This window comes from Vicugna pacos, chromosome 10 (assembly GCF_048564905.1).
Source record: "Vicugna pacos chromosome 10, VicPac4, whole genome shotgun sequence".
NCBI classification, from domain to species: Eukaryota; Metazoa; Chordata; class Mammalia; order Artiodactyla; family Camelidae; genus Vicugna; species Vicugna pacos.
This window is the reverse complement of record NC_132996.1, coordinates 32,276,104-32,303,694: the sequence shown is the minus strand read 5'-3', so window position 1 is coordinate 32,303,694 and position 27,591 is coordinate 32,276,104. Positions and strand designations below refer to the sequence as shown.

Below are 27,591 nucleotides of genomic sequence, written 5' to 3'. Positions count from 1 at the left end.
CTTCGGGCGGGGCTTCTTTGGGGTCACGGCTCTCGCGATGCTGGGAGCCTTGCCACTTCCTCTTCCTGTGGCTTGATGTCGCCGTCACAGAGCTGTTCCGGGGGCTGTAGCTGCGAGAGTCGTTTTTCGTGCAGTCTGGCGTCTGCTTGGGCTCAGGCGGAGCGCAGTCCCGGAAGGTGGGGCTTGGGGCGCTGTGGTGCATGACGCTCGGCTCAGTTAGGCCTTGCTCTCTCCCGGGCGCCATGGTCCAGCTCACCACCAGCCGCGGCAGCCCTGAACAGCCCGCCGCGTGTCTGTTCTTGGTGGTCGGCTCGGTCGGGGCGGCACCGGTGGCTTGCTTGTCCCCTGGCCGCAGTGAAGAATCGCGAAGCACTTTTTGACCCTCAGTGACCGCACTGCTCCCTTTAAAGTCCTTCCTAGAGCTCTCTACCACCCTCCGGGAACTGCTCGCTGACACTGCCATCGTTCTGGACATCGTGTTTGAACAACCTCAGTTCAGGGACCTCAACGCCTGTTTGCTTTAAGGTCCTTTATTCTCCAGACCCCGTAAATTTGCTACTCGCCACATGTTAATTTTCACTGGAATTTAACTTGGCACGCCCGTGACCCCCTTCTCCTGGGCCAGAGAATTCGTGCTCAACCTGGACTAAATGCAAGCGTCTCCTCTTGTAAAACTTCTCTGACTTATTCAGTCAAAGTTTCACCCACTTTCACCCACTGTGCCACTTCAAAATCTAGTAGATAGCTGTTATATGATTGTTGATCCGCTTTTGTCTTTCCTATACCAGATTCCTTAAAGGCTGGAGGGTTCTTTTATCCGTGCACTGCCAGTTCCTGGCATGTAGTACATAGTCAACAAATGATCACTAAGTTAATGAGAGCATCACCCTCACCTCCCTTTCTAAAGTGGAAGAGGCATCCTTCCTGTCTTAAGCCTTAACCAGTGTTCAAGATCACATCCCGTCAATCATCCAGTGTGTTTGTTGTCTATGCCTTGTTCCCTTCAGCTAAAATATTCTAAATTGTCCTTGTCTCTGTTTACTATCCTTGCTCTTTCCTTTTCAGCCAAGCTCCCCAAAAGCATAGTCTACAAATCCTGTCCGTTTGCTTGCTTCCCATTGTTTCATCCACTGCAATCTAGCTCTCAGCCCCATTATTTCAATGAAATTGCTCTTACCAAAGTCATCAATTAATCAAACAAGAAATTGGGTGGGCTCTTCCTTTTCCTCATACCACTTACTTTCTGTTGTACTTTACTCATTTGACTTCTTCTAAAGAATCTCTTGCCTTTCTCTTATCTTTCTGGCTACTTCTCGGTCTTCCTTTCAGGTTCTTCTGACTGTCCACTGTATAAATGTTGGTGTTCTTCAGCCTTCTGTCCTTGCCCCTCTTGACTCTTCATAGTACACAGTCTTCTTGGGTGAACTCATCTTGGGTGGCTTCAATCCACATCTCTGTTTCTGAGCTCCACACTCATATTTACTTAATTTCCGGTTAGCATCCATTGGATATTCTAAGACAAACTGGATAGACATATCCAAAGACTTCGATCTTCCCAGCTCACTAGTGCCGTCTTTATTCTCTATTTTGGTGAGTACTCTTGTCCACCTACATAGTCATGTTAGGGAAACTTGGAAATTGTCCCTAAGCATTCTTTTGCTCTTAATACACTGTCACCATATCCTTGTTTCTATCCCTATCTCCTAAATCTGCTTCCTCCTTTTTAGCCCTCTTGTCACTGCCTTCATTAAGGCCCTCATCATATCTCTTATCTGGAGTTCAGCACCGTCCTCTGCTCACCCTGTCTGCATTCTAACCCTCCTCCAAACCCCCCACCCTTCACACTTCTGCCAGGTTAATCCTCACAAAACATGTCTTTCATCCTTTTACTTACTTGATCAAAAAGTTCAGTTGCTCCCTATTATTAACAGAATGCAGCCCACTTGCCTTTCCAAACTAATCTCAGCTTCAAGCTTTCTACTACAGCCACACTTGACACATCCCTTCTACCTTTTTGCCTGTGCTAGTCCCATTCCTCATACCTGCAGTACTCATCTTCCTGACCAGAAGTTCTGAATCATCCTCAACCCTTAAGTCCTCCCTTATATTCTGCTTCTTCCCAGAACATTCCAGTCTACAGTGATAATAGCCAAATACACCTTGCAGTTTACAAAATGCATCTGCCTAAGAGATCAACACTACCAGCCCCATTTTATGAAGGAGAGAATTGAGGCACAGAAGGCTGACTGGCTTACCAGAGACTATGGAGCTGCTAAGAGACAGAGCCTGGGCCTCGCCTTTAATCTTTTCTCTCCAGATCTCCTGCTTTTACCTCAGTGACCACTCCCTCTCTGACCTCACAGCATTATGGTCTTTATCACTCCTTCAATCCTTAATCACAGACTGCCTGTTACCAGCAGAAAGAGGGGCCTTGAGTGTGGGGGGCAAGGCCTAGGAAGAGATCATCCTCCACTGGACATCAAAACTGGCCAGTAAGTGCACAAGTGATGAGCTGAGTTGCCTGGAAACTACCCTTGAGAAGATGGACTGTGAATGGAGGTAACCTGGGCAGAGTTGTGGGAATGAAAGGTCACCATCAGGTGTCTGGTAAATAGGGACTAGAGCAAGGACCAAGACTGTGCAGGGTGTGGAGGTCTGGGTGATGGGACACTGCTTCTAGATAGTTTTATCAGGTTCCCTGGTTATAGCGGCTCTACATCCCATCCCTCAGGCCATCCAGCTGAATGGAAGGCCCCCTGAGCAGACCAGAACTCTGCGTTGGGTTCTGTGCTCACCTAACATTTTTCTCGTTGGTGGTTTGATCACCAGGTAGGGGGAGTGCCCTGGACGATTGGCTCTGGTTTTCTAGCCGGCTTCCTCTTCTTCCCAAAGCATTCATGTAGCTTTAACATAAGGCTCCTGTGGGGTTTGTCACTGTGGGTCAGTGTCCCTAGGTCAGCCAGCCCTGGGAGAGTTGAATTCTATGTCTATAAAGTTGAGTAGCAGCCAGATATGAGACATTAGGCCACCTGTCCCTCCCCACTAGGCACACAGGGCATGATCCTAAACATGACCCAAGAGGCCTCTTCCTCTGTGACATCTCTTTTGAAGTAGAGCATGGCCTTGTGACATCTCAGAAATCCAGATTCCCCTAGAGTCAGGGCCTCAGAAAATGCCTGTGAAATGAATGGAAGGGAGATGATGCCAGGAAGCGCCTGGTGAGGCAGGTATATGCAGTGTGGACCTTATTACTACCTCAGCCCTCTCTCCAGATGGCCTTGTGAACACACTGCCACCCCACAGAGGGCTCTGGTGGTCCCTGTCTCTTCCTCTGCTCCCTGGGCATTGCGGTAGGGTCTGGGTGATGGGACACTGCTTCTGGATAGTTTTATTAGGTTCCTCGGTTATAGAGGAGCTACATCCTATCCCTCAGGCCATCCATTTGAATGGAAGGGTTCCTGAGTTCATCAGCTGTCTGTCAGACAGCAGCAACAGCATGGGTGCTTCCTGCCTTGTTTTCTTGCTCTCCATCTTTAGATTTGGACATTTGGAAATATTATGTGGCTTTCCTTTTTCAAGTAGAGGATTGTTAATTTAAGATGGGGAAGAGTCTGGGTGTCTTTTTTTTTTTCTTCCCCAAGGGAGAATTCAAGAAAAACTCAGAAATCCAATTTATTTCAGAAAATTTTAAAAGTTGTGTGTATTAGGAAAGACAGTAAAACATGAAGGAAAATTTTGAAAAAAATGTAAGTATAAACATCTCAAATCATAATACCCTACAATGCTGTTTTCAAGTCTGAATATTACCTTTCAGTTTTTACTACATGGAGACATAGTGATCTGCAAAGCTGATGATGATAATACTAATCCTTTTGTATTCTGCTTTTCATTTACTACTACGACATTTTTCTGTGTCACTACCCGGTATTCATGATTGTTATTTTTTAGCAACTGAAGAGTAACTTATCTTCAGCACAAACTGTAATTTACTAAGCCATTTTCTCGTGTACTTTGTTTTCATTTTTCTGTTGTTCTCATTGTGTTCTTTGCTATTGGAGAAAATGATGGAGTGAACATTTGTGTATATGTAGCTTTTTTCTTCCTCTGTTGAATAACTTCACTAGGATAAATTCCCAGGAGCGAGATTGCTGTATTAGAGCATATGAACATTTTTATGATTCATTTTATGTTGCTATAGGTATACTTTCTCCAAATGGTTTGTACCAATTTATGTACCAGCAGCATGTATAGTTTCCAATTTCAACTATACCAGGCTCCAGGGTTTTTTTGTTTGTTTGTGTGTTTTGTTTTTCCTTTTATCAGTAGTTTTTGGTATATGACAATGTGGCATTTAGGGGAAAATCCATGGGACCACACAGGGTTTTCTTAAGTACAAGGTAAAAATAATGTAATTTGAGGACTAGGTGTCCTTCCTTTCTGTGTTGGATAGATTTTTAAAAATCTCACGGTACTGCATGGCAAGTGCATTTCTAGCAGCTTTGTTGCAGCCTAGGCTGGAAAGCCCTTCTGCCGTTAAACTCAGAATAGCAAAATGTGAGGGCAGGAAGGGCAGATCTTTGAGGGCAGTATTTGCAATAGCTCAACAAAGAGGGGCTTAAACATTGGGGTTTTCACTTAATTTCAGATGATAAAATTAGTGGAAAGAACACAGAACCCCTGTGGGGGTTCCCTGAGACCCTTTCACGGATTCTACAAGGTCGAAACAGTTTTCATAGTAATACTAATATGTTATTGGGCCTTTTAACTGGGTTAACATTTGCGCTGATGGTGCCAAAGCAAAAGCAAAGATGTGTAAATACTATAAACAAACAGCATGTAACGGGTTGACTGCAGAAGCAGTATGGGAAGCCAGCTGTCTTCTGTTAAGCCAGACATTAATGAGGTTGGCCAAAAGGGAAAAACAATATCACTCTTCTCACTAAATTTATTATTTGAAAGTAATTAACTTCTCCTGAAAAGTGTTTTTATTCATGTTGACTTGAAATAGGTTTATTGATTTTTTTAATGAATTAATATTTTAAGATTATCTGTTTTAATTTATAATGTGGTAAATGGCAGAGATAAAACCCACAAAGACAAAATCTCTTTGGGGTCCTCAATAATTAAAGCATGTAAAGGGTTCTAAGACTAAAAAGTTTGATATTCTCAAAGTCTAATGAAATAAACTCAGCCACATTTAAACCTTCTAAGAGAGACTGCCCTCACCTCCACTGGGGCTTCTTCTATGGCTGCTCCCAGGAAAATAACTGCCCTTAGAGCCTCAGAATGAATTAGAAGTGAAAGCTCATCCATTACTTTATTTAGTGACATCTTTCTGGGCCCAGGAAGCCTGGCCTTTCTCAACCCCATCACCCTTTTTCCTTAATGGGCTTGGCCCCCAAAGACTGTGGACTGAAGTGAAAGTTCTCTCAAATTTGCATAATTACAGAGCTTTGGATTTGAAGTAAATGATTTTTGTTTTGTTTCTTAAATAAGTACAAATATAAAACTAGATACTCTCCTTCTGCTGTTATACAATGACCAAATCAAATACAGTTTATAAATTATAAAAAACCAAAACAATCAAATTAACAATATTAATTTCATTTGCAGATGATATGTTGCTAAACGAAATTGTCACTACAGCTTAAGTGAGGTGCTTCCTGTTGTGGCTGAAGTTTGGTAAACTTTTGCTGCCATGATGGTGGCCCAATTTCCCCACCACCTTTGTCTATTCCAAGTACTATGAAACATTCATCATCATGTACCACAGTGTCATTTAGACTTCATGTGGCAGAAATGCATCATTTACGTATTGTCTGCTCCTTTCTCTTCTCATTAGCCTAAGACAAAGTAGTGCTGCTTGGTGTGAACTGGAACCTAAACTTATAACACTGCTTCTAAAATCTCATCATGGTGCATAGATGATCCAGAATATTTATACTTTAAAAAACTCTTGTCAGAATGAAACATTAATTTAAAAAAATTGTTGGAGAGATCTCATGAGAACATGTGTGTGTACCTCAGCTTGAGAAATATTTCAGTTAAGATTGTGAAGTGTATAATCAGAACAATTTGGATTTAAATTGGAATTTGAACTCTACTGTTTACTCCCTGTCTTCGTGCAGTTACCCAGCTTTGCTGAGCCTCAGTTTTCTCTGCCTGTCTTTGATGATTTTATTTAATTTGTAAAAGTATCACAATCCCTATCTCCAAGGGCAATTTTAAGGATGGAGATAAAGTATATAAAGCACCTGGCATAAACTTGGCCTTTGATAAATTTCCTTCTCTTTTCCAAAATGAAGTCTAGTAAAGAGAGGCACAAGTAGATCCTGGGATGATTTTGAAGGCAAACCAACCCTATAAGAAACACACAACCTAGCAGACCCCTCCAGGCTTTGTTTCCCAAGCAGAGATGCTGGACTCTCTTTTGGGCCCAAGTGAGAGGTTGAGTCTGTGCCCAGTTATGGAGCATGAGCCTCCAGTTCTGGGGAGGGACGTAGCCTGGGCTTCTGAGGCCTTGGTCTCTGAGTCTCCTCTGGCCTGTCCATTAACACCCCTGTTCCAAAAGAAAGAAACCACTCTGCTTTGTGCTTCACTTACAGGAAGTGGAGCTTGCTCACTCTATACGCTGCTTCACGCTTGAGGATATTAGTGGAAAAGCCACAGTTCTGGGCACACACATGGGCACGGATATGGGCGTGAGCTTTATGGGGTGGCCACTAGTTGACCAGGAACACAGAAGTGGACAGATGGAGGCTGTAGTACTGATCTGCTCATTGTGCCAAAAGGACCTGGAAGATGTAGGCTCCCGGCTCCTACCCTGTCACCATTTGCTCTGTAGAGACTGTTTCCAGTGCTTGATCCAGGAGCTGGGGCAGGTTACCAAGGCTCATGGGACTGTCCCAGATGGTAATTACAAGGCACCACAGGTTGATTTCCTTCTGTATAACAAGTCTCTTCCCATTTCATAGGAACAGAATTTCAGGTGTAGGAAGAATGAGAATTTAAAAGCCCAAGGGATATTCATTGTTGAAGACAGCTCTTTGGGGAATGAATCTGTGAGACAAAGCAAATCCTCTTGATGCTTAATACATTTTGTTTTGTAAACTGGGGTTTTTCATGTTTGGGATTTTCTTACCTTGGTGTCAGACTAAGAAACCTGGGAAGGTTTTGATTCCCGGTTTGGCTGACTACCTAGAAGGAGAGGACATGTCCTGGCCCACTAGACTTTGGAGGCAAGGGGAGAATGGCTGGGCTCCTAGGGCCAGTCAGGAACAGATTTTGAACAGATTCTTACTGACTAATGAACCGTTCACCATCTAAGCTGCTCCTTGGCAGGGAGGAGCTTATGTCTTGCTCCTGAACGTCACGTTTCCTAGGAAACAATCTCATTGAGAACTGTGAAGTCCTTGGAGACAGAAACCAGGTCCCTTCATTTCAGTATTGTAGCACAGGGCATGTAACAGAGGGGCAGTGAGTATCTTGAATGAACTTGTAGGATGAGAAAGCTAAATAAGTTGGCAGCATTTAGAGACAGCATCTTTTTTGTTTGTTTTGTTGTCTGCAATATTTTCAAAGTGATTTGCAGCACAAGTCTAGGCTGTCTTTGAGGCATTATGGCATTGCTGTTGTCTTTGGATCTGAATTTTGAGACTTCTAAACCCTTGGGCAAGCTACCTACCCTCTCTTAGTCTCTGTTAAGAGTTCAAAGCACGGAAAAGATATGGTCTACTTTGATTTTTAAAATTAATAAGTGATTTTTGAATTTGTTGCTTAAACTTAGTTCTTCCTTAAGCTTTTAATTTTAACTTAAAATCTTAATCTATTGATAAGTGTAGCAAATTTAACAATAACTTTTAAAGGACCTTTCATTAATATTTGAACATATTTACAAATAGTGAATATTTGCCTTTATAAATGAAATTTTAAAAATAATTCAATTGTCTAACAAGTAAGCATTCTTAATTACCTAAAGAACTCTTGGAAATACAGTAAGTTAAATTTATAAATATGATGAATCTTAAATATGTCTTAAAAGCTCTGGTGCTGTTGGATCATTATCCAGAAAATATGAAGAACTCCTACAACTCAACAATAAGAAACAACACAATTAAAAAATGACGAAGAACTTGAATAGATACTTCTCCAAACAAGATACCCAAATGCCCAGTAAGTATATAAAAAAAGTGTTTAATATCACTAATTTTTAGGGAAATACACATCAAAACCACAATGAGATATCACTTCACATCTGTTAGGATGGCTACCATTAAAAAAAAAAGAAAATAATAAGTGTTTGTGATGATGTAGAGAAATTGGAATCATGTGCACTGTTGATGGGAATATACAATGGTGCAGACTCTGTGGGAAACAGTATAGTGGTTCCTCAAAAACTAAAAAGTAGAAATACGAGCAATTCCACTTCTGGGTATATACCCCAAATAATTAAAAACAGGGACTAGAAGAGATATTTTTTATGCCTATGTTCACAGCAGCATTATATGCAATAGCCAAAAGAGGGAAACAACCTGAGTGTCCTTGGACAAAAGAATGGATAAACAAAATGTGGTATACATGTGCAATGGAATACTATTCACTCTTAATGAGGAAGGAAGTTCTGACACATGGTACAACATGAATGACTATTAAGAACGTTACGCTAAATGAAATAAGCCAGTCGCAAAAAGACAAATACTCTATGATCCTACTTATGTCAGATACCTAAAGTAGCTAAATTTATAGAGACAGAAAGTAGAATGGTGGTTGCTAGAGGCTGGGGAATTGTTTAATGGTATAAAGTTTCAGTTTTGCCCATTTTTTAATCTGTTGTTGTTGGTTGTTGTCGTTGAGTTGTATGAGTCCTTTATATATTCTGGATACTAGATCCTTGTCAGACAAATGTTTTGCAGATATTTTCTCGCATTCTTTGGGCTGCCTTTTTGTTTTGTTGATAGTGTCCTATCAACATAGTGAAAGTTTTACATGTTAATGAAGTTCAACTTACCTATTTTTTCTGATGTTGCTTGTGCTTTTGGTGTCATAGCTGGGAAATTATTGCCAAACCCATTGTCATGAAGCTTTCCCCTTATGTTTTCTTCTAAGAGTTTTATAGTTTTAACCCTTATGTTTAGGTCTTCGGTCTCACTTAAGATTTTTAACATGAACTAATTGTGCATGTCTCAAGGCTTTGTTTGACTCTAAAATCAGAAGACTATATTCATACTAATGACAGTTATTAGAATCATATTGTTTATTGCCGAGTTATTCTAAGTGCAAAGGAGAAAACATGAGCTTTGGTGTCAGTTCATCTGGGCATCTGAGTGTGAGTCCTAATCTACCTGCCACTTAATAGTTGTGTAGTTTGGTAAATTTTTCTCCCTGTAAAATAGGGATGATAATAGTGATAATTAACTTCTAGGATTGTTATGAAGATTCAATGAGAACATACACGTAAAATATTCTGTACTATGTCTAGGCTACAGTAAGAGGCCAAGAAATGTGAAAAAATACTGTTATTTAGAACTTGTGAAACTAAAGTGGAAAAAAAATCTGTTAGATGCGAACATGCTTGATTTGAAACCAGAGGGGCAATTTCTTGGCTATGTGGCATCTTACATTCTTTAATATTTCCTGTGGTCTGGCCAGGCTATTGTTACTTTCCATATCGTATTTATGAGTCAGATTGGAATAAGTTTTAGGATTCTTTGCTGGGTGGTATTTGTTGGTTTGTAAGTCTGTCTCCTTCACAGGTGTTTATTGATTTTTGTGTACCAGGCCCAATGGCATTTAGGGTGCAAAGATGAAAAGACAGGGCCTTTTCCTTCAAGGAACTCATATTCTGTTGAAGGGCACGTAACTAAACAGATGATAATGATACAGTGTGGTAAGAATGTGAAGAGAAGACGGTTTAAAGTTCAAGCAAAGGAGCAATACCTCTGGGAAGTTCTCCCTACACAAGGACTGGTGGATATCAATTGCTCACTGAATGTTTCTGAAGGACTAAAAGAATGGCACCCAAATGAGCTGACTGATGAAAAACAGAGCTGTCACCTGTCCCTGGCAAGTCTAGTCAGATACCCAATACCTGAACTTAAATTTCTGGTCTGTAATTTGAGAAGCCATGCTTTGGGAGTCTGGTTCTTTGGAAAGAGCTGGTAGCATCGCCACTTTATCCAGCAGAGTAAGAGTATATACTTGCTTAAACGCTTATCCTATTTCTGCCAATCTGGGGTTTTCAAAAGTCAAATATGGAAACAGGTAGAGAAGGTTGGTAGGGGAAGTGGATAGAAGCCTGAAAAATGCATAGGTCCCAATGCCTCTAACTGGATGGGGCCACATTGCATGAGTGTGAGTCCATTTCCATAAATCTATTTCTCCTGGTTGCTGGCAGTTTCCGTAATGACACTGCCTTTTTCTGTTCCTCAAGGTGTGATGTGCAAAACACATTTATCAAGCACCTTGTGGTTGGTAGACATTGTTCCGAGCACTTATTCCTGTATTATCTTTTCTAAACTTCACAACAGCTCTGTAAAGTAGATATTATTCCCATTTTACAGATGAAAAACCTGGGGTTTGTGATTATGTAAGATCTAACATCTAACAACTACTTAGTGTCAGGTCAGGTCAAATTAAACTCAGGTTCACGCATCTTCAAAGCTTATAATCTGCATTGGTAGCACTTTTCTCAGGGGGTGAAACCACGCTCACCTGGAATCACTGAACTGATGAGGAGACTCCATAGAGAATCTTTGAGGAGAAAAGCAACCCTGCAGCCTGAGCCATCAGGTGCACATCTTTCGTGAATGCAGCCACAGCCTAGCTGAGGTTCTCCCCAGCACCTCCATCACACAAGGAAGTGGATATGCATCAGGTCTTGGGCTCTGAGGAGACCAGATGGACAAGGTCTTGGAAAGCTAGTGATGGGGACCAAAGCAATGGAAGTAGTGTACTGAGCATACAGTGTCTTAGCCATGTGAGATGACTAGAGTAGTAGGCTCCAGAAAGGCTGGATATTGGAAATGAATTTACTCAGCCAATGAGAATATCTACTTGGGACTGCGTGCTTTTAAGCCTGTTTGAAAATTGTCATGGTCAAATTCTGTCTGGAAAGTTGGCCATTGTGTTCCCAAGTGATTTTTTAAATAAATATAACAAGCTCTGAAGGAGCATTTGGCATATCTGAAACTGTTTACTGCATGCTGTATCTGTCTTCAAAATTCTCAGGACTTCTATTTGTTGTTATAGGGGAGAAAAGGCATTAATTGGATATTTCCTTCCCCGTGTAAGTAAAAGGAACATTATTCTTTCCCTTCAAATCTACTAAGAGACAAATTTTAGATGAGAGACCTTGATTCTGAAGTCCAAATTTCAAAATCTCTCTGTTTAGTATCTTACTTTTCCCAGTGTCAGTGTAAATGATGCAGGAGCCCTGGTCTGGAGGTCATTGGCCCTAGAGCTAGGTCTGGACTCTAGCACTGATTGACTGGGTGATCCCAGGTATTCTCTGGGACTACGCTTGAAGACCTCCAGGGACATTGAATAACCACCATAGCCTCATGCTTCCTGAAGCTAGTGATCGGTGACAGCATATCTGTTGAAAACTACAAATGCTGAAAGGGGGAGCAATCTCTGCCTCTCAGTGGGCAGGCCCTGGGGCTTTGGGAAGATCCAAAGAGAGGGACCTGATGCAAGATGCTACAACCTTGAAGTCAGAGAGGGAAATGATACTTATCTTAATGAGCAGCTCAGCTGGAGGGGTTCTAATGGCCTGGAGTGAGAGTGGGAGGCAAGCAGGTAAAATCTCAGTTATAGGAGCTTAGCAGGCGAGGTGGCTGCTGTTGCTTGCTCCAGGTGCTGAACAGTGTGTGCAGCCATTGTGGGATCTGTTGTGGGCAGTGACCCAAGTTTTCCAAGTGGAAGGCAGGCTGCTGAGTTGGGCTGAGCTGGGTGTGCAGCAGGTGCAGAAGCTGGAGCTCTGGAGCCCTATCAGCGTGATGGCTTTTTAGTTCATGAACAGTTTCCTCACCTTAATTGGCTCTCCAGGGCCCTGGGAGTAGCACTGGTACCTCAGATCAGTACCTGTTACTGGGAGAGCAATTCCCCTGGTAATGGGAAGGAGACAGGCTGTGTTTTGGGGGATGTGCTTGCTGCTGCCAACACTACTTGGAAGGCTATAGCTAGGGAGGGATTTCAAGGTAAATGTGATTGACGGACAGGGTTTTGGAGGGACCTCTTGTCTGCTAGAACTCCATCATTCAAGGGAGATTAGTCTTGGCTGACTGCTATGGAGACTGGAGAACAGAAAAGACCCTTAGAGCATATCTCTAACCCCTCAATGCATAAATGGGACAACAGGATTCCAGAAAGGTCTAGAATCCTGCTGACTGTCACATAATTAATCACTTACAGAGCCAGAAAAAAAAAAATCCAGCTGCCTTGCCTGCCAATCTAGGGCTTCTCTGGGCTTGAGGGACAGTAGGAACGCAGACCTAGAGCAGAGTGCTGCCCTTGGTTCCCTCACTGTCTCTCTGTCTAGGCCCAGTTGAAAATGGGGACAGTGGCTTTGCATGGACTATGTCAGTGCATCAGTCCTTGGATTGACTTGAGATATGAAGTAAAAAAAGATAGAAGTGCCACTCTATCAGATGAAGTGAGCCCAGGTTCATCCTACCTGTACCTTCTGCAGTCTGCTATGGGTACTCTCTTAGCACAGAGAGCTTATTTCACGGTCATGTGGTTCCTAGGAGCATAGCTCTGAAGACTGTGGACCATCCATCTCCAGCCTCAACTTGTTACCTGGCTCTTATGCCCAGATTCTGACTCTTAGCTCATATCTGCTGCCTGGCCCTGCCCCACAGTCTCTGGATCCCCCTGCCTGACCTCACTTCACCTATTGCATATTTTCCCAAATCCTCTAGCTTCAATCCTGATCACTCTCCTCTACCCCTGGGCCTGTATTTCTAGCTACCTAAAGGACTCCTAGTTACTTGCAGCTCAGAACAGAAGCTTAGCATGGCCTCTAAGGCTCTTACTAATCTTTAGAGCCTTATCTGTCATTCCTCTACATGAGCTAGTTTTATCAGTCTTTTCCCGAGGGACCTCACATTTTGACATCTGTAATCTTCTGTTTATGATTTTGCCCCCTTCTGAAATGCCCTTTCCTTGTTAGTAACATCCTAGCCCAAACTGAAGGTGCAGCTCAAATGTGACCCAGTTAGCAGATCTAGAGCACACAGGGATGGGGGTTGACTTGGGAAGAAGCAGGATTCCCATAATTGAACCCCAAAGGGTGAGCCTAGAACAAAGTAGCTGTTGCTTTAGGTCAGGGGTCAGCAAACCTTTTCTGTAAAGGGCTAGATAGTAAATATTTTCAGCTCTACAGGTCATACAGGCTGTTACAACTACTCAACTCTGCCACTGCAGTGCAAAAGCAGTCATGGACAATATGAAAATGAATGGGCATGACTGTGTTCTGATAAACCTTTATTTACGAAACCAGGCATGCTGTAGTTTTCTGACCCCTGTTTTAGGCTCTGCCTGGGGTGGATTTGAACCTGTGGGTGACATCAAGTAGGAATAGCTACGTAGGAGCCAGGCAGGGCCAGAAAAATCTGGAAGGGAATCACAGGTATAGAATAATGTTAGGATGAGGCACAGGGAGGAGAGGGCAGGAAGAATAGAAGGGAGTTAATTTTGGCTGGAATATAAGATTGCTTAAGAGAGAGAAATAGGAACTCTGTCTTCACCACTTGAGGCTATTCAGAAGATAATGGGGAGCCAATGAAGGTTTTAGGTCAGTGGAAAATAGTCAAATCTGTATTTTTGAAAAGTCTTTCTTATTTACTGAGAAGAATGATTGGAGGAGACAAGACTGGATGCAGGAGACCTGCCAGGCCACTGTAGTTGTCCAGGCCATTGGTTCCAGATTACTAGTCCTTGAACCAGTGGCTGGTCGGTATGCCTGAGAAGTATTTGGGAAACTTGCTAAAAATACAGATTCCTGGTCCCGTACCCACACCCAAGAGATCTGGATTTGGCATTTCTAACAGACCCTCCAGATTTGGAAATCATTGGTCCAGCAAGCCAGAATGAGGCCTGATTTTAAGAGGCTATGGATGCCAGAGAGAGTAGGCTATAGGTAAGATAGGATTTGACAACTGCCCTCTTAATTCTCCTATTACCTGTCTCTGTTCATGGCAGCCCGTCCATGTGACCCCTTTTCCTTCACACACCGTCACTCCCCTCAGTATCCTGTTTTGTTCATGTCCTGTTGGTTCTCTTTGAGACAACTCTTCTGTCCCTTTCTTTCCATTTCTACCCTCATTCGGGAGCCCATTAATGCTCAACTGGACAAACCTCCTCCTCACCCCCACCTCCCGTCTCCAGTCCATCAGGATAGACATAAAGCCCAGCTCTGTCAGTCTTCAGAACCTTTTTGGGTAGCCTTTGCTTTGGGGATAAAGGTCAAGCTCCTTAGCTTAGCATCCAGGGCTCTTCGGGGGCTTATTTTCCTGCCAGCCTTTCCAAGCTCATTCCCTGTTACTCTTCCTCTGTGCGCCTGAAATTTTCCTGCCCTTTGGGCTTTTGCAGTTATACTGGCCTTGCTGTCTTGCCCCTTCCTAATATCTTTCTTTTAACTTGACCCTGTTTTTCCTTCCCCTTTCTCTCCCTGCTTCTGTGTGACTGTGTCTCCCTGGGGGGAGGGGTAGAGTTAGCTGCCGAGGACACCTCCCAGGACCTTTGTGCATTATGAGTGTGTCTTCCCCATCTGAAGTCCTAATCCTCCGCTGTGACGGACAATTGGTCACTATGGCAACTGACTGTGACGTCACAGAATAAGGACTTCAGGTGAAGTGGCAGGAGCAGGTGAGTGTGTAGAGACAGATTTTAATGTCTGTCGAAGCCCCCCACCCCCACCCTCCTTCAGTGCCGGGGGCACGGAGGGCTATCTCGGGCTCCTGCTGATTTTTATAATGCTGCGGGGAGAGTGTGTGCCTGGCATCTGCGTGCTGCAGTAGTGTGGGGCTGACAGAGTGTGTCAACTTGAGCTCTGGCTGTGCAGGCACCGCTGCTGCGTGAGCCTGTTATTCCGTTCTGGATTGCTATTTTGATACCCAGATTGCATCATTCTTCCTACGTATAAACAGGGGGTCCCCAGGGCTCTGCAGCTACTCACTTCTCCACCAACACTGTTGTGATGAGCTCTATTTAAATGAGCTGCCGGATCGGGGCAGGTTCCAGCAACACATGAGCACTGTCATTTTGGGGAACATGGAGGGCTGAAGGATTTTTGGATCGAGTCCTAAAAGGCTGAGAGTGATGGCCTCCTGAGCTATGCAGAGGGCGACAGAGCTAGTTCCTGAAAGTTGAAAATCTCGTTTTCTTCCTTCTGAGCTTCTATTCCAAGGCACCCAGAGGATTAGGAAGGAGATGCAGCTAGGAAGAGAGTCGCCTCTTTGAGGTCTCCCTCTTGCTGTTCAGTTTGGGAAAATTACTGCAGAGCCTTCGAGATAAACAGGAACAGGAGGAGTCAACCAAGCCCTTTCTTGCAGAAGCGTCTCAGGTGAGCTGGAGAGATGCAGCCGTGGCTGAGAATGCATCAGGGAAAGGAGGAGAGGGTCCAGACTGCTCCCTCTTCCCCACCCAGTACCCAGCTCCCCGAGGCTTAGGCCCTGGAGCCCAGCTGGCTGCAGCATGCAGGGTGGGTGTTCCTGGGCACTTGGTAAGCACTGTCCTCTGGGACCTGTGGTGGTCTCACCTGTCGCTCTTCTGACTTCTCCCGTAGGTGTTGCTCTAATCACAGGGCAGCAGGTGCCACAGGTAAGCCTGCTGGCAACCAGGGGCAGGAACAGAATCACCTTAGGATCAAAGTCTGTCTGTCTAGCAGGGACTGGGCATCTGGGGAGTGGGTGCAACATGTTTCTCAAAGGTGGTGCTGCTCTGAGCTATGGGCTAGAGGAAGGCTAAAGTGGCTTATGTGGTGGGGGCCTTAACTGATGCCTGGTATTCTTGGGCTGCCTTGGGTGGGAGGGCAGGAATAGTTAGTGAGGATGGTCAGCCTGCCAGAGAATATAACTGGAGTGTTTTTAAGCCTTGCATAATGTCTGATAGAGGGATTTGGAGGTAGAATGTCTTTCTTGTGGCTACAGATGTAATCAGGGACTGCTCAGTGGTTCAAGGTATCACCTATGATTTACAGGGATCTGTGGTTTTTAGCTATGTCCCTCCCTCTCTTTGGGCCTCCATTTCACCACCTTTATGGTGAAGGAATTGGGTGGATGAACAGTGAGAAAAGCTAGGTCTCTCCAGCTTTGGTTCTACAGGTGAGAGCTGGCAGTGGAGCATCAGGCTTCTCTAGAGGATGCCACTGCTCTGTTGGAGTTTGAGTTTGGGCTCCAGCTGCAAAGTTTCCTGGAGCCCTGGACAAGAGCTCTAGAATGAAGGGTTTTTTAACCCTCAGAGGGTTGCTTAGCACTAAGTTCAAGCCTATGCTCCTGGGATATGTGTCCCTACCTGATGGGCTGAAACCTCCTTGGGATTTATCTTCCACCCCAGCCCCATGCCCAGGTTGCCTTGGTGCTGCTGTTTGTGTCTAAGTGTGGACTGCCCAGTCTTGGCCCCCCTCCCTTGCTGCCTCACCAAGTCCTGGGCTCAGCATACACTCTAGGTCCCAGCAACTGTCGTTGCAGTGCCAAACCTCTGGCTGCACCCTAGGCCTGCTCATGGGTCCTTCAGTGGAGCTGGCAGTTAGGAGAGGCAAAATGTGTTCTCCAATTCTCCACCAACCCCCAGGGTACCTAGGTATCAGGATGGCCTTCTGTCTGCTGGGTATCTGCCCTTTCCTCTACCAGAGAGGAAAAATGTAACGGCTGTATTCAGAGTCTGTCTTAACTTCTCAGAACCTCTTTAAAACTAGGTGAGTCTGCCTTTCTCAGCTGCATGATTCAAGGGACAGATCTATCAGACTCAGCCACAGGGAGATAGGATGCTGTCTCTATGGCACTGGTCCTCAAACTTGGTTGTACATTGTAATCACCTGGGGAATTTTTAAAAATATTGATGCCTGGCTCCCCGCGCCTGAAACTGATTGAATTCATCTGGGATGTCGACTGGACATTAGAATGTTTAGAAGTTCCTCATATGATTTAAATATGTGACAGTTTGAGAACCACCAATCTGTAGAATGAAAACTGCTTCTAGATTTATTTTTTTCCAGGCAGAAAAACTCTGCTTCATTGCCTTTTCTCAAAGGTCATATTTCTTAAAACTTTAAGCATGGCTGGGGCTGGCTCCCAGCTCCTTTTGGATTCTGAGTTCAAAGCTGTGTCCGTTATGATTATTATTATGGAATATTTTACTTATTATCAAATCACTTAGTTAATTAAAATAAAATGACCTTGTTTACTTACACTTGAACTAGAGAGGAGTATAGCATAGTGGACCCAGCTGGATTTTAGAGGTGGACATACTTGGGTCCCAATTGTAGTTCTGTTCCTGCTTCTTATGGTCTTTGACAGGTGACAACTTCTTGGAGCCTCAGTCTGTCCAACTATGAAATAGGGACAATGCCTACCTCTCAGGTGGTTTGACAATTAAATGAGGTTACACATGTAAGGGCCTGATGCAGGGAGTGGTGGTAAAAGAATAATCTGTCCCATACCTCTCAGGGACAAGAAGTGCTCACTCTTGCGACTGATGGACTGAACATCCTCAGCTTTCAGAGCCACTTTCCCAGGCCCCTAGGTCTCCAAGGAGGACCTCTGGCACCTGTAACTTCTTCATTCTGGAAGCAGAAGTCCCACCTCCTTTGGAGATGGTTGTGTGGCGTTTGAGCCCTCGTCTGACATTTCTCAGAATTGATGTTCCTGTATATGAAATAAAGCTCAATGCTGTTACTTGAATAATTCAAATAGGAAGAGAAAAAGCAACCTATCTAAACAGTATTTTATGTAATATGTGATTTAAATATGTATTAATAACTAAATTAATGTTAAATATTGGTAGTCGATGTTTGGTTGTTTTAAATATATCCACAGCCTTACAAGTTCATGTATTGCTGTTGTCTAAAAAAACTTTGTTTTGGTATCCTCATTGAAAAATGGGGAATCCTCTTTAAAAAACAAAAAGCTCGAGGTTGACACAGCTTGATGGGGATTAGGGACCTTCTGAGAGAAGATAAGAATTTCTGGGCAAAAAGTTGTGACACAAAGAGAACACAGTCCTCTGTGTCCACACCAGGGCCCACAGCCACCTTGGGACCTGTGTGTACTACTGCCATAGTTCTTCATCTCTGCTCTCTGCTGCAGCAGCTCCCATTCAGACTGGATGAGCTTTTCAGTCCATGCCTCCCCTTAGCCACGAGCCTGTCCCCTGATTTGTTGACAAGAGTGGCTGTCTGTCCCTCCCCATCTTCCCCAGAGGAATATTTCTGAAGCCTGGTTGCAGTAGGCAGAGGAAGAAGACTGGATAATCCATACTTCCCTACTGTTCCCATTCCCTTCATTTTAAGGATGCAGAAAATATGGTTCAGAGGAAAGGAGTCACTTACCTAAGGTTGCACAGTAAGTGACAGTGGTGGGCCTGGAACCCACATCTCCCAATTCACAGCCTTCCCCAAGGATCACACCTCTGCTCTGAATCAGACCTGATTCCTTTATTTTCCTGGGCTAGCTTTTTGCCACCATCCTGAAAACTTGAAAATGGCTTTTTTACTACTTTCAGTGGCCATGAGTGCAAGGAATACACATGGCATACCCAACCCCCAAAGAAACATAATTGTCCATTCTGTTAAAAATCATGCAACATCCTTTATATTAATTGTGGTTTATCTCTGTATGTAGACATATGAACAGAGAGTTAAAATGCAATGTGATATCTGTTATACTAGAAGGATGTTCAGGGTGCTGTGGGAACCCAGAAGAGGGAATAATTAACTCATCCTAAGGGAAATCAACTGTGCTTCTCAAAAGTAGAACATTTGAATAGGTTTGAAAGGATGAATGGGAGTTTATCTGAAAAGGAGTAGAGGAGCAAGAAAGAGTATTTTGGGGAGAGGGAACAGCACTTTCACAGACACAGGGTAATGCAAAGGTTTGGTGCATTCAAGGACTAGCAGAGCCATTGACATGGCAAGGATATAGGATGTGTGGCAGGTGATGCTAGAGATGAGACTAGAGAGAGGTAAGGTCCACTTGGAAAGTGCCTTGAGTGACAAGCTGAGGATTTTGGCTTTTAAGGCTGGGGAGGGGAAAGGGGTAAAGAATGTGTGATGAGGCCTTGGCTGATCTATTCAGTTATTTCTCTTTTTCTCATAATGCTAATGAGGCTGTGTTACTATGACTAATGTTTGGGCATCTGGTACCAGGGAGTTGGAAGCCTTGTGAAAATTATTTTCAACCATTTTAGAGCAGCATTTCTGACCTAGGGGGTAGATGTCCCTAAGTGATGCCACCTGTGAACAGCATCCTTCTCCACCACTGGCCACTGTTCTTGACAGGCAGGAGAGTATCTGGGAGATTGCAAATCTAGTCTATCATTAAAGTCCATGCTCTGTGAAGGATAGAGGAGGATTTTGGGGGAAGGGTGGTAGATGAGGGAAAGAAGAGTATTAAACTATTAATTTGCATGATTTTGGAGATTTTGATTTTTCCAGTTAGTTTTTGCTGCATAAAAAGCTGCTCCAAAACTTAGTGGTTAAAACATCAGCCAAACTTTATGATTCTAAGGTTGACAGTTTGTGCTGGGATTCTCTGGGTGGTTTTTCTAAGCTGGGCTGGGCTTGGCTAATCTCTGCTGTGCTCACCCATGTCTGTGTTCAGCTGGTGGCCCAGTTGGGGCTGCCTGCTTTGTGATGGCTTTCAGGTGGGACACCCGAGACAACTGAGCCTCCCTCCACATGGTTTCTCACCTTCCAGCAATCTACCTGGGCTTGTTCACATGGCAGTCTTAGCATTCTGAGAGTGAGAGCAGTCATATACAGCCACTTGAGGTCTAGGCTTAAAACTTGTTCAGTGTCATTTTTGCTGGATTCTGTTGGCCAAAGCAGGTCATGAAGTCAGTCTAGCTTCAAAGAGCGGAGAATAGACTCGGTTTTTATTTTTATTTTATTTATTTTTAAAAATTATCTTATTTTTTGGTGTGTGTGTGTGTGTGTGTGTGTGTGTGTGTGTGTGTGTGTGTGTGTGTTAGAGGTAATTAGGTTTATTGATTTTTAGAGGAGATACTGGGGATTGAACCCAGGTGTTTATGCACGCTAAGCATATTCTCTACCACTTGAGCTGTACCCTCTCCCTATACCCGTTTTAATGGTTAGGATTGCAAGGACATGGATGCAGGGAGGAGAAGAATTTGTAGCCACCTTTTCAGTCTCTCAGACCATCTGACTTTCATCACCTGGGAGAGTTGATAATTGAGGTTATTGTCTTAACCATGAATTTTGAATTCAAAGTCAACATTCATGGAGGATCATGTAAATTCTCAAGTGTTGTTTAATTTAATCCTCATAGCAACTCTTATTTTCCCTTTCTATTTGACATATGAAGAAATTGGGGCACGGATGAGTTAAGTGAGATTAAGTGACTTGCCCAACCAAGGTCGTTGGGTGGTAAACCTGGTATTTGGACTTAAGTTTGTTTGACTTCAGGTGTAGAGGAATTGTATCATTCTGGTTAGATGAGGCAGAGAAGACTGTGGTGGTATTGCTGCATTCACTGCCATAGCCAGCCCCTTTCCAGGTTGTCCTCATCCCTGGGCACTAGCGCCAGGCTCTCCTCAGGAGGCTCATTTCCTTGCATCCAGCAGGCCGAGCGCTCTTGCGGTGGGTCTGAGGTACTGTAGTCCCTAGGGTGGCGGTCTCACGCCACATGTGTAGTTCAGGAGTCCACCATGCTGGTGAATATGCTAGAGAATGTTGCATCTCTCTGAGGAGAGAGGGTTCCTGTTCACAAGTAAAACATGCATACATGTGGTGCATTCAGCGTGGGCTAGGTGGAGAAGGTACAGCAAAAGCTCTCTGAGCTCCAGGGGTAGACCAACTGGTTGTGGTTGTAACAAGGGAAAAATACCTCCTAGATGAGCAGGCAGGGAGACCTTGCCTTTCTCTTTGCTAGAACCTTCTGGAAGCTCTAGCTTTGAGCTCTTTAAAGTAATTCTGCTATAGTAATTACTTAGAGTAAAATTTACAGTAACATAAATGGCTAGAGCTGTGCCCTGGGCTAAACTGACCCCCTCGAACTTAGCCAGTACTGGGAACTGGGCCCTCAGGGCTATAGAATGAAGAGTGGGAGGAGTGGGAAGGCACCTGATTGTCGGGACTGGAGCAGGGTTGGGCCTGAAGTAGCATGGCTTGTAGGGAGGAGAGGAATATAGCATCAGGCAAAAATGGGGATGTGGAGAAGGTCTGTAAGGCAGGTCCCTAGTAGGATGGTCACGTCCAGAGTACCTAGATGGAAAGTGCAGGGTATGGCATCAGACATATTTCATTTTGGCACAAGTGGCATTGGCACATGCCTTGGTGTTGTGTATTAGAAAGCCTTGGGTCTAGGCCTCATGTTATGTATAATCTGCCATGTTGCCCTGACTGTGCTGTCTTTTCCTCCTCCTCCCAGAGCTCATCTCCTGTCCTGGGTGTAAGCGAGTGTACCTTACCAAGGATGTAACTGAACGTTTTTTTCGGCAGTACTTTTCTACTGGACAGTCCACGATGGCCAGGGTAAGTAAGGACAAGCAAAGAAGCTCTTACTGAAAACTCTGAGTACTGAGCTTTTACCCTCATTCCTGCCTAGTCAAAACTCATGCACCAGCCTGGATTAAAGGGGTTCATCAGTTTTGCCTGTCTTTAACATCCAAGACCTTTTCCTTGAGTTTCTGAAGTTTCACATCATTTACTGATTGGTATCCCTTCTGTTACTTCCTCCACTAGGGTACCCCGTTGCCACTACATTTTATTCATTTGTCATTTTACTTACTTGCTCCTGTATTTAGTTCTTATTGAATGTCTGACATATGTCAGGGCCTGTGCTGGTGTTTGGGAGACAGAGATCCATGTCTTTACCCTCAAGGAATTCATAGTTTAGTTAGTTAAACTTGTATTTCTCTTCTTTTTTTTCCCCCCTTGATATGAGTTTGTCAGATCCCAAGATGAAGACAAAGCCGCCAGAATCCACATCAGTTTGGTGGCCTGGATTATTCAGGCACAGCAGGCTAATTTTCCCCAAATTTCCTCTTCTCCGCCTTTTATATCCACCCTGCATGGTATTTGCTGACCAAATGAATAAACAGTTGAACTAGGACAAGACTAGGGACTCTTGGTCCTGGCAAGTCCCAGTAGTGGAAACACAGCTCTGAGAGTCGGTCTGTGCTTGCTCTTCCCTGGCTGTGTGTGGTCCTCATGGTGTACCCATAAGGCTGCAGCTTCTTCCTCTCTGTGGACACGGTGAACTGTCTGCTCTTGCCTGTGCTTTTCTTTTTCTTCCCTGGCCTATCTGGGGAACTTCTACTTGTCATTCAATATCCAACTCAAATGTCACCTCTTTTGGAACCTTTCCTGGCCACTCCTAGCCTGAACTCCTGGAAACCTTGCTTTGCTTACTTAGCACTTGGTGCATCCTTTTATCACATGTAGTATCACCCACTGAATGTCTGCTGTGTGTACCTTGAGAGAAGATCCCCACCTCACTCACCTGCGTATCCTCAGCTTCAGCACAGGACTTGTGTGAATAGCCCCTGAGGCCACTGCTCTTAGTCACAAAGGGTGCTTTCCTTCACACGCCCCCATGTGTCACTTCCAGGTGGCTCTCCAAAATTGACTGCACTCCAAAATAGTGGAGGAACAGCCCTGCCAGACTCTGGTTCCTAGAGTATTTACCACTCATAAAGGCAGGCCCAAATGAAGATATTATCAGTAATTCCAGAACTCTCTGCTTCCAGAGCTGCTCTGAGTGCAAAGAGAAGAGGGCGGCACACATCCTCTGTACCTACTGCAACCGCTGGCTGTGCAGCTCCTGCACGGAGGAGCACCGGCATGGCCCTGCCCCTGGCGGGCCGCTCTTTACCCGGACTCAGAAGGGATCTCCAGGTATCACTCTCCACCCTCTCCACCAGCTCACATGCCCTTAAGTACTGTCAAGCCTTAAACTCCTTGGAGAGTAGCTCTCTGGCCTTGTCTCCCTGCTGGGGATGAGGGTAGGGGTGGTCTCAGAGCCTTTCCTAAAGGAAAACTGTCTCCTCCAGAGTCACATCACAATGTAGGTTGATTTTAGGCTCTCCCTGTTGGGGGTGGGAGTGCGTGAGTGTGGGTGAGATGGTGCAGGGAGGAACAGTCTTGAATTACCGTGAAAGCTAATTGAGTTCCCTATCTGTCACCTACATTTAGAGCAATCAGGCCTCACTTCTATTTAGTTACTTGATTAATTTAACAGCCAGAATCAGAGCTTGTTCATTTGTCTATCTAGCACCATCTGTTTTAAATGACAGTCTTCTTAAAAATCTTTTCTCAAAGCCCTTGAACTGTGGGAGGGATTTTACCTTTGTCAGACCCACAAGAATCAAAGTTCATGATCCGTGTGTTCTGGCCTGGAGCATGGCAAGGCTGTATAGCTGGTTTCAGCCCTACTATAACAGAATCCTGGTTAAGGAAGGGGTCTAGGTTGAGTTTTATTAGAGGATTCACTTTTCTGCACGAGATCCATATGCAGCAGTAGCAAGCACCTTCCTGAGCCTCAGCAGGTGGTGGGATGCCTGGGGCCTGATGGCTCTTTATTTCTGGACAGCTGGGCAAATCCAGCCAGCCTAAGCCCACATTCCTCCTTATGTTCCTGGAACCTCACTGGCCCAGAGGGAGGCCTCTCCTGTTTTGTACCACCTTCCCTCCAAACTCTGTGTCTTCCGTGTGTCTATAGATGGCTGAGGGCTGCTCAGCAGAGCTTAACTGAGAGGTCTTCCTGAGCAACAGAAGCTTACTTTCTCCATCTACTCTGGCAGGAGTGAATGGTGGTTCCGGAGACTTCGCCTTGTACTGTCCTCTACACACACAGGAAGTACTCAAGCTATTCTGCGAGACCTGTGATGTGCTCACATGCCATAGCTGCCTCATGGTGGAGCACAAAGAACACAGGTGGGGCTGGCTGGCTGCCAGAGTGGGCTTGGGGGGCTCTAGACGCTACCTGTGAGAGTACTGGGCTCCTAGTGCATCAGAGTCCTCTCCCTATTCAAGCCAGCCTGCAGCCCCTGGGCTGAAGTTTTTCTCAGTTCCTGTTGTGGGGCTTCTCTGGAGAAGACCTAACGGGACAAGAGTCTCTGACTTTGCCTAGATGTAATCCCAGCCTCCATGGGCCTGGCTGAGATAGTACATGGTAGGGATTCTTGCTTGGCTAGCATGCTCAGAATAAGACCCAGTCCTTCTAAGCTTTTTCTCTGCCTCCTCCTCTAGGTGCAGACATCTTGAAGAAGTTTTGCAAAACCAGAGGATGCTTCTGGAAAGTGTGACTACACAGGTGGCACATAAGAAATCCAGCCTACAGACATCTGCAAAGCAAATTGAGGACAGGTAGCATAGGCTCACCCCTATGTTCTGTTCCCTCTTGTCCTGGGAGTCCCAATCCCAGAGTGAAGTGCTTATGGAGAGAACATGCAGACATTGGCTTATGTCCCAGAAGGCATATATCCTGGCTTTAGAGGTCTCAGGGCCAGGGAGGGTGTTTCGGGCCATCACTTGGTGAATTGGGGCCAAGCTAGGTCAAGATGATAAGAGTGAGTCTGAGCTAAAATGCATACCTTCTGAAAGTGGGCATGCACTAGCCAAAGGTAGGTACTTAAGAATAAGGGCACAGAGTAGATACTGGGGAAGAAGTGCTTTTATCATGTGGGTACAACAAGTCAGTGGCAGTTTACCCTTTATCACCCCTTTCCCAGTGTTTTCTGCATAAATCTACACATGATATAAATTGTCAGTGTTTTATGTAGAAAGAGAAATAAGTAGGTACTGAAAGATCATCACGTGGCAGGCGCTGGGTTGGGCATCATGCATGCATCATTTTGCTCAATTCTTTGAGTCAGGGGTGATCTCTATTCTACTGATGAGGAGGCTAAGGTTCAGAGAGGTTAGGTGACTTGTCTGAGATCACACAGTTAGTCAGAGACTGAGCTGGATTTGGAAGCTAGGTCTTTGTGGCTTCAAAGCCCATGTTTGTTTGTTTGTTTTTAATAGCTTTACTGAGATACAATTTATATCCCATAAAATTGTCCTTTTAAAATGTATAATTCAGTGATTTTTAGTATATTCATCGAGTTGTGTAACCATTTTTAATTACTATCTACTTTTAAAACATTTTATCACCCTAAAAATAAACCCCATCCACATTAGCAGTCTCTCCCCATTCACCCTGCAATATCTCCAGCCCTTGGCAACCACTAGTCTACTTTATCTCTCTATCTGCCCGTTTTGCTGCCTAACACTATTTAGTGGAGTATTTTCCTTTTTAAGAAAACATCAAATTACATGAAGTCATACCCGTACTCACTCACTCTGTCCTGCCTCTAGTGCTGTGTGAACTGGTGAGCTACTGGGTTGAGCTGGGTGTGGACCTGCAGTTTACCTAGAGTAAACTGAGTTGAACTTCAGGCCATTGGCCCACTTAGATCAAGTGGGCTGGATTGTACAAAGGATGGGGTGGGTGGTGGAGGAGTGTTCTTGTTTCTTTATATTTGGTGCCGGCTGGGCCCTGATCTCAGTACACAGCCTCTACATTGTTGGCTCTTCTGTTTGCTATCTCTAGGCCCTCATAGGCCTAGGGGGAGGGCTCACCACGCTCTGTCCTACCCTGTTCACAGGATTTTTGAGGTGAAGCATCAGCACAGGAAGGTGGAAAACCAGATCAAAATGGCCAAGATGGTTCTGATGAATGAGCTGAACAAACAGGCCAACGGGCTCATAGAGGAGTTGGAGGTATATGTGAACAGCTGGATGGGTTCTGTACTTTCCCTGGGGCAGAAACCAGGCCCATATCAAACTTGTCTTGACTCAGAGCTGCCTGGGCTAGAATTCAGATGTGCAGTTTTCACAGCTCTCTGCTGCTCCCTCGCCATAAAATGTCCAGTCTAGTTTTGGGAAGTTGGTACATTAAGGGCTAGAAAATCAGACCAAACTCCTATTAATGCTATGGTAGTAAGGCAGTTGCCTTCCTGAACTGTACAGGGTTATAGCCTTGAAAGAGAGTCATGAAACAAGTTATGCCCAAGAGATGTAGACATTCATTCATTTCCTCATTTATTTATCATCCAGTCCATATTTGCACTGTCAAATCTACCTCCCCTTTCTCCCTCCATCCCTCAGCAGTCCATGTTCTCCTCTTGAGGTACGGTTTCCTCTGATTCCATTCCTCTGAAAAGTGTTTACACTGATATATGCAGGCCACCAGACTTCCCAAGCATGTGGAGTGAAGTCCAAGAACGGGATCAGGGACCCTGTCTTCTCTTTTTGTACCCAGGGGATTACTAATGAGAGGAAGCGGAAGCTGGAGCAGCAGTTACAGAGCATCATGGTTCTCAACCGTCAGTTTGAGCATGTGCAGAATTTCATTAATTGGGCTGTCTGCAGCAAAACCAGCATCCCTTTCCTTTTCAGCAAAGAGCTGGTAAGAAGAACTCCAACTCCTCAATCACTGATTTTGGGTTAGTAAGTGAAAACCATCTTTCAGCAAACCCCACAGTGCAGAGGACTGAGGTGCTGGAATAGATCTGCTTTCCTCCAAGCAACTCAGCTGGGGAATTCTGTAGTTCCATCTTGGGTCATGGGTCCAGGCATTAGCCTGGATACTAGCAGTGTGCTGGACAGTCCCTAGAAAGTTATTTGGGTTTAAATGGGGCCTAAGAGGAAAGGAGGAGTTAAGGATGACGTTGAGGTGTTGAGCTTGGGAAGATGGTGATGCTCAGGAAATGGAGCAAGAATTTTGAAAAGTTAATGGGGTTTATATTGGGATATATTGAATCTAAGGTACCTGGTGGGCATGTAAAAAGGGCTGTCCAAAATCTGTTTTGATAGCTAGGTCTGGAAGTCAGAAGAAAATTCAGGATTAGAGAGAGAGATGTGAGAGTCACTGGGATATCGATGATACTAGAACAGTGTGTGAAGGAAGAGAAGAAGAATAAATTGGGAACCAGGGAAATGCCATCATTTTCAGCATAGACAGAGGAAGAGGATGTGTGAAGGAGATGACCTTCAGAGCAACCTTCAGAAGTCAGAGGGGAAATAGGAGAGTGTGGTGCCTAGAAATTAACAGAGTTTCAAATTTTAAGTGATCAATGTTATCATTGCTACATAGGTGAGAGAGGATGAGTAGTGAAGAGAAGCCTTGAGATCTAGGAATCAGGAGGTCCCTAGTAGTCTTTGAAAGAAATTCCAACAATGTGGAATGGTCAAAAGCTAGAATGAGGGGACTTAGGATGGGAGGGGAGAAAGTAGAGACAGAAGTGAAAAGAAAGGAAACAAGAAGGTAGTTTGAGAAGAAGATGGGTTGGGGGATACTTTTTTTAAAGTAAGGAAGACAGTTGCACATGTTTATTTGGGAGAAGAGGTTGAAGATAGAAGAGATG

At 44.5% G+C, this 27,591-nt stretch overlaps 1 protein-coding gene and 1 long non-coding RNA gene across 9 annotated transcripts in view; one reads left to right on the top strand and one right to left on the bottom strand.

Moving 5' to 3' along the window:
- The first annotated feature begins 63 nt into the window (after positions 1–63).
- Positions 64–27,591, top strand: part of TRIM66 (tripartite motif containing 66) — a 49,995-nt gene continuing 22,467 nt past the window's right edge. For 2 of the 8 annotated variants that reach the window (XM_031681229.2, XM_072969450.1), the window contains exons 1-8: positions 64–2,559; positions 8,042–8,172; positions 21,609–21,712; positions 22,930–23,077; positions 23,983–24,115; positions 24,431–24,547; positions 25,831–25,945; positions 26,487–26,633. In XM_031681229.2, coding sequence (XP_031537089.2) covers positions 8,121–8,172; positions 21,609–21,712; positions 22,930–23,077; positions 23,983–24,115; positions 24,431–24,547; positions 25,831–25,945; positions 26,487–26,633 — 816 coding nt within the window. In that variant the 5' untranslated portion in view covers positions 64–2,559; positions 8,042–8,120. Of the gene's footprint in view, positions 2,560–3,160; positions 3,228–3,641; positions 3,747–5,613; positions 5,683–8,041; positions 8,173–15,396; positions 15,566–21,608; positions 21,713–22,929; positions 23,078–23,982; positions 24,116–24,430; positions 24,548–25,830; positions 25,946–26,486; positions 26,634–27,591 lie in introns of those variants that run through there. The other 6 variants (XM_072969448.1, XM_072969443.1, XM_072969445.1 and 3 more) reach the window with 6 other exon arrangements.
- Positions 13,469–14,751, bottom strand: LOC140698971 (uncharacterized). The gene is made up of 2 exons (XR_012076980.1): positions 14,184–14,751; positions 13,469–13,613 (listed from the first exon to the last, which is right to left on the bottom strand). It is a non-coding gene; the product is annotated as an uncharacterized lncRNA (long non-coding RNA).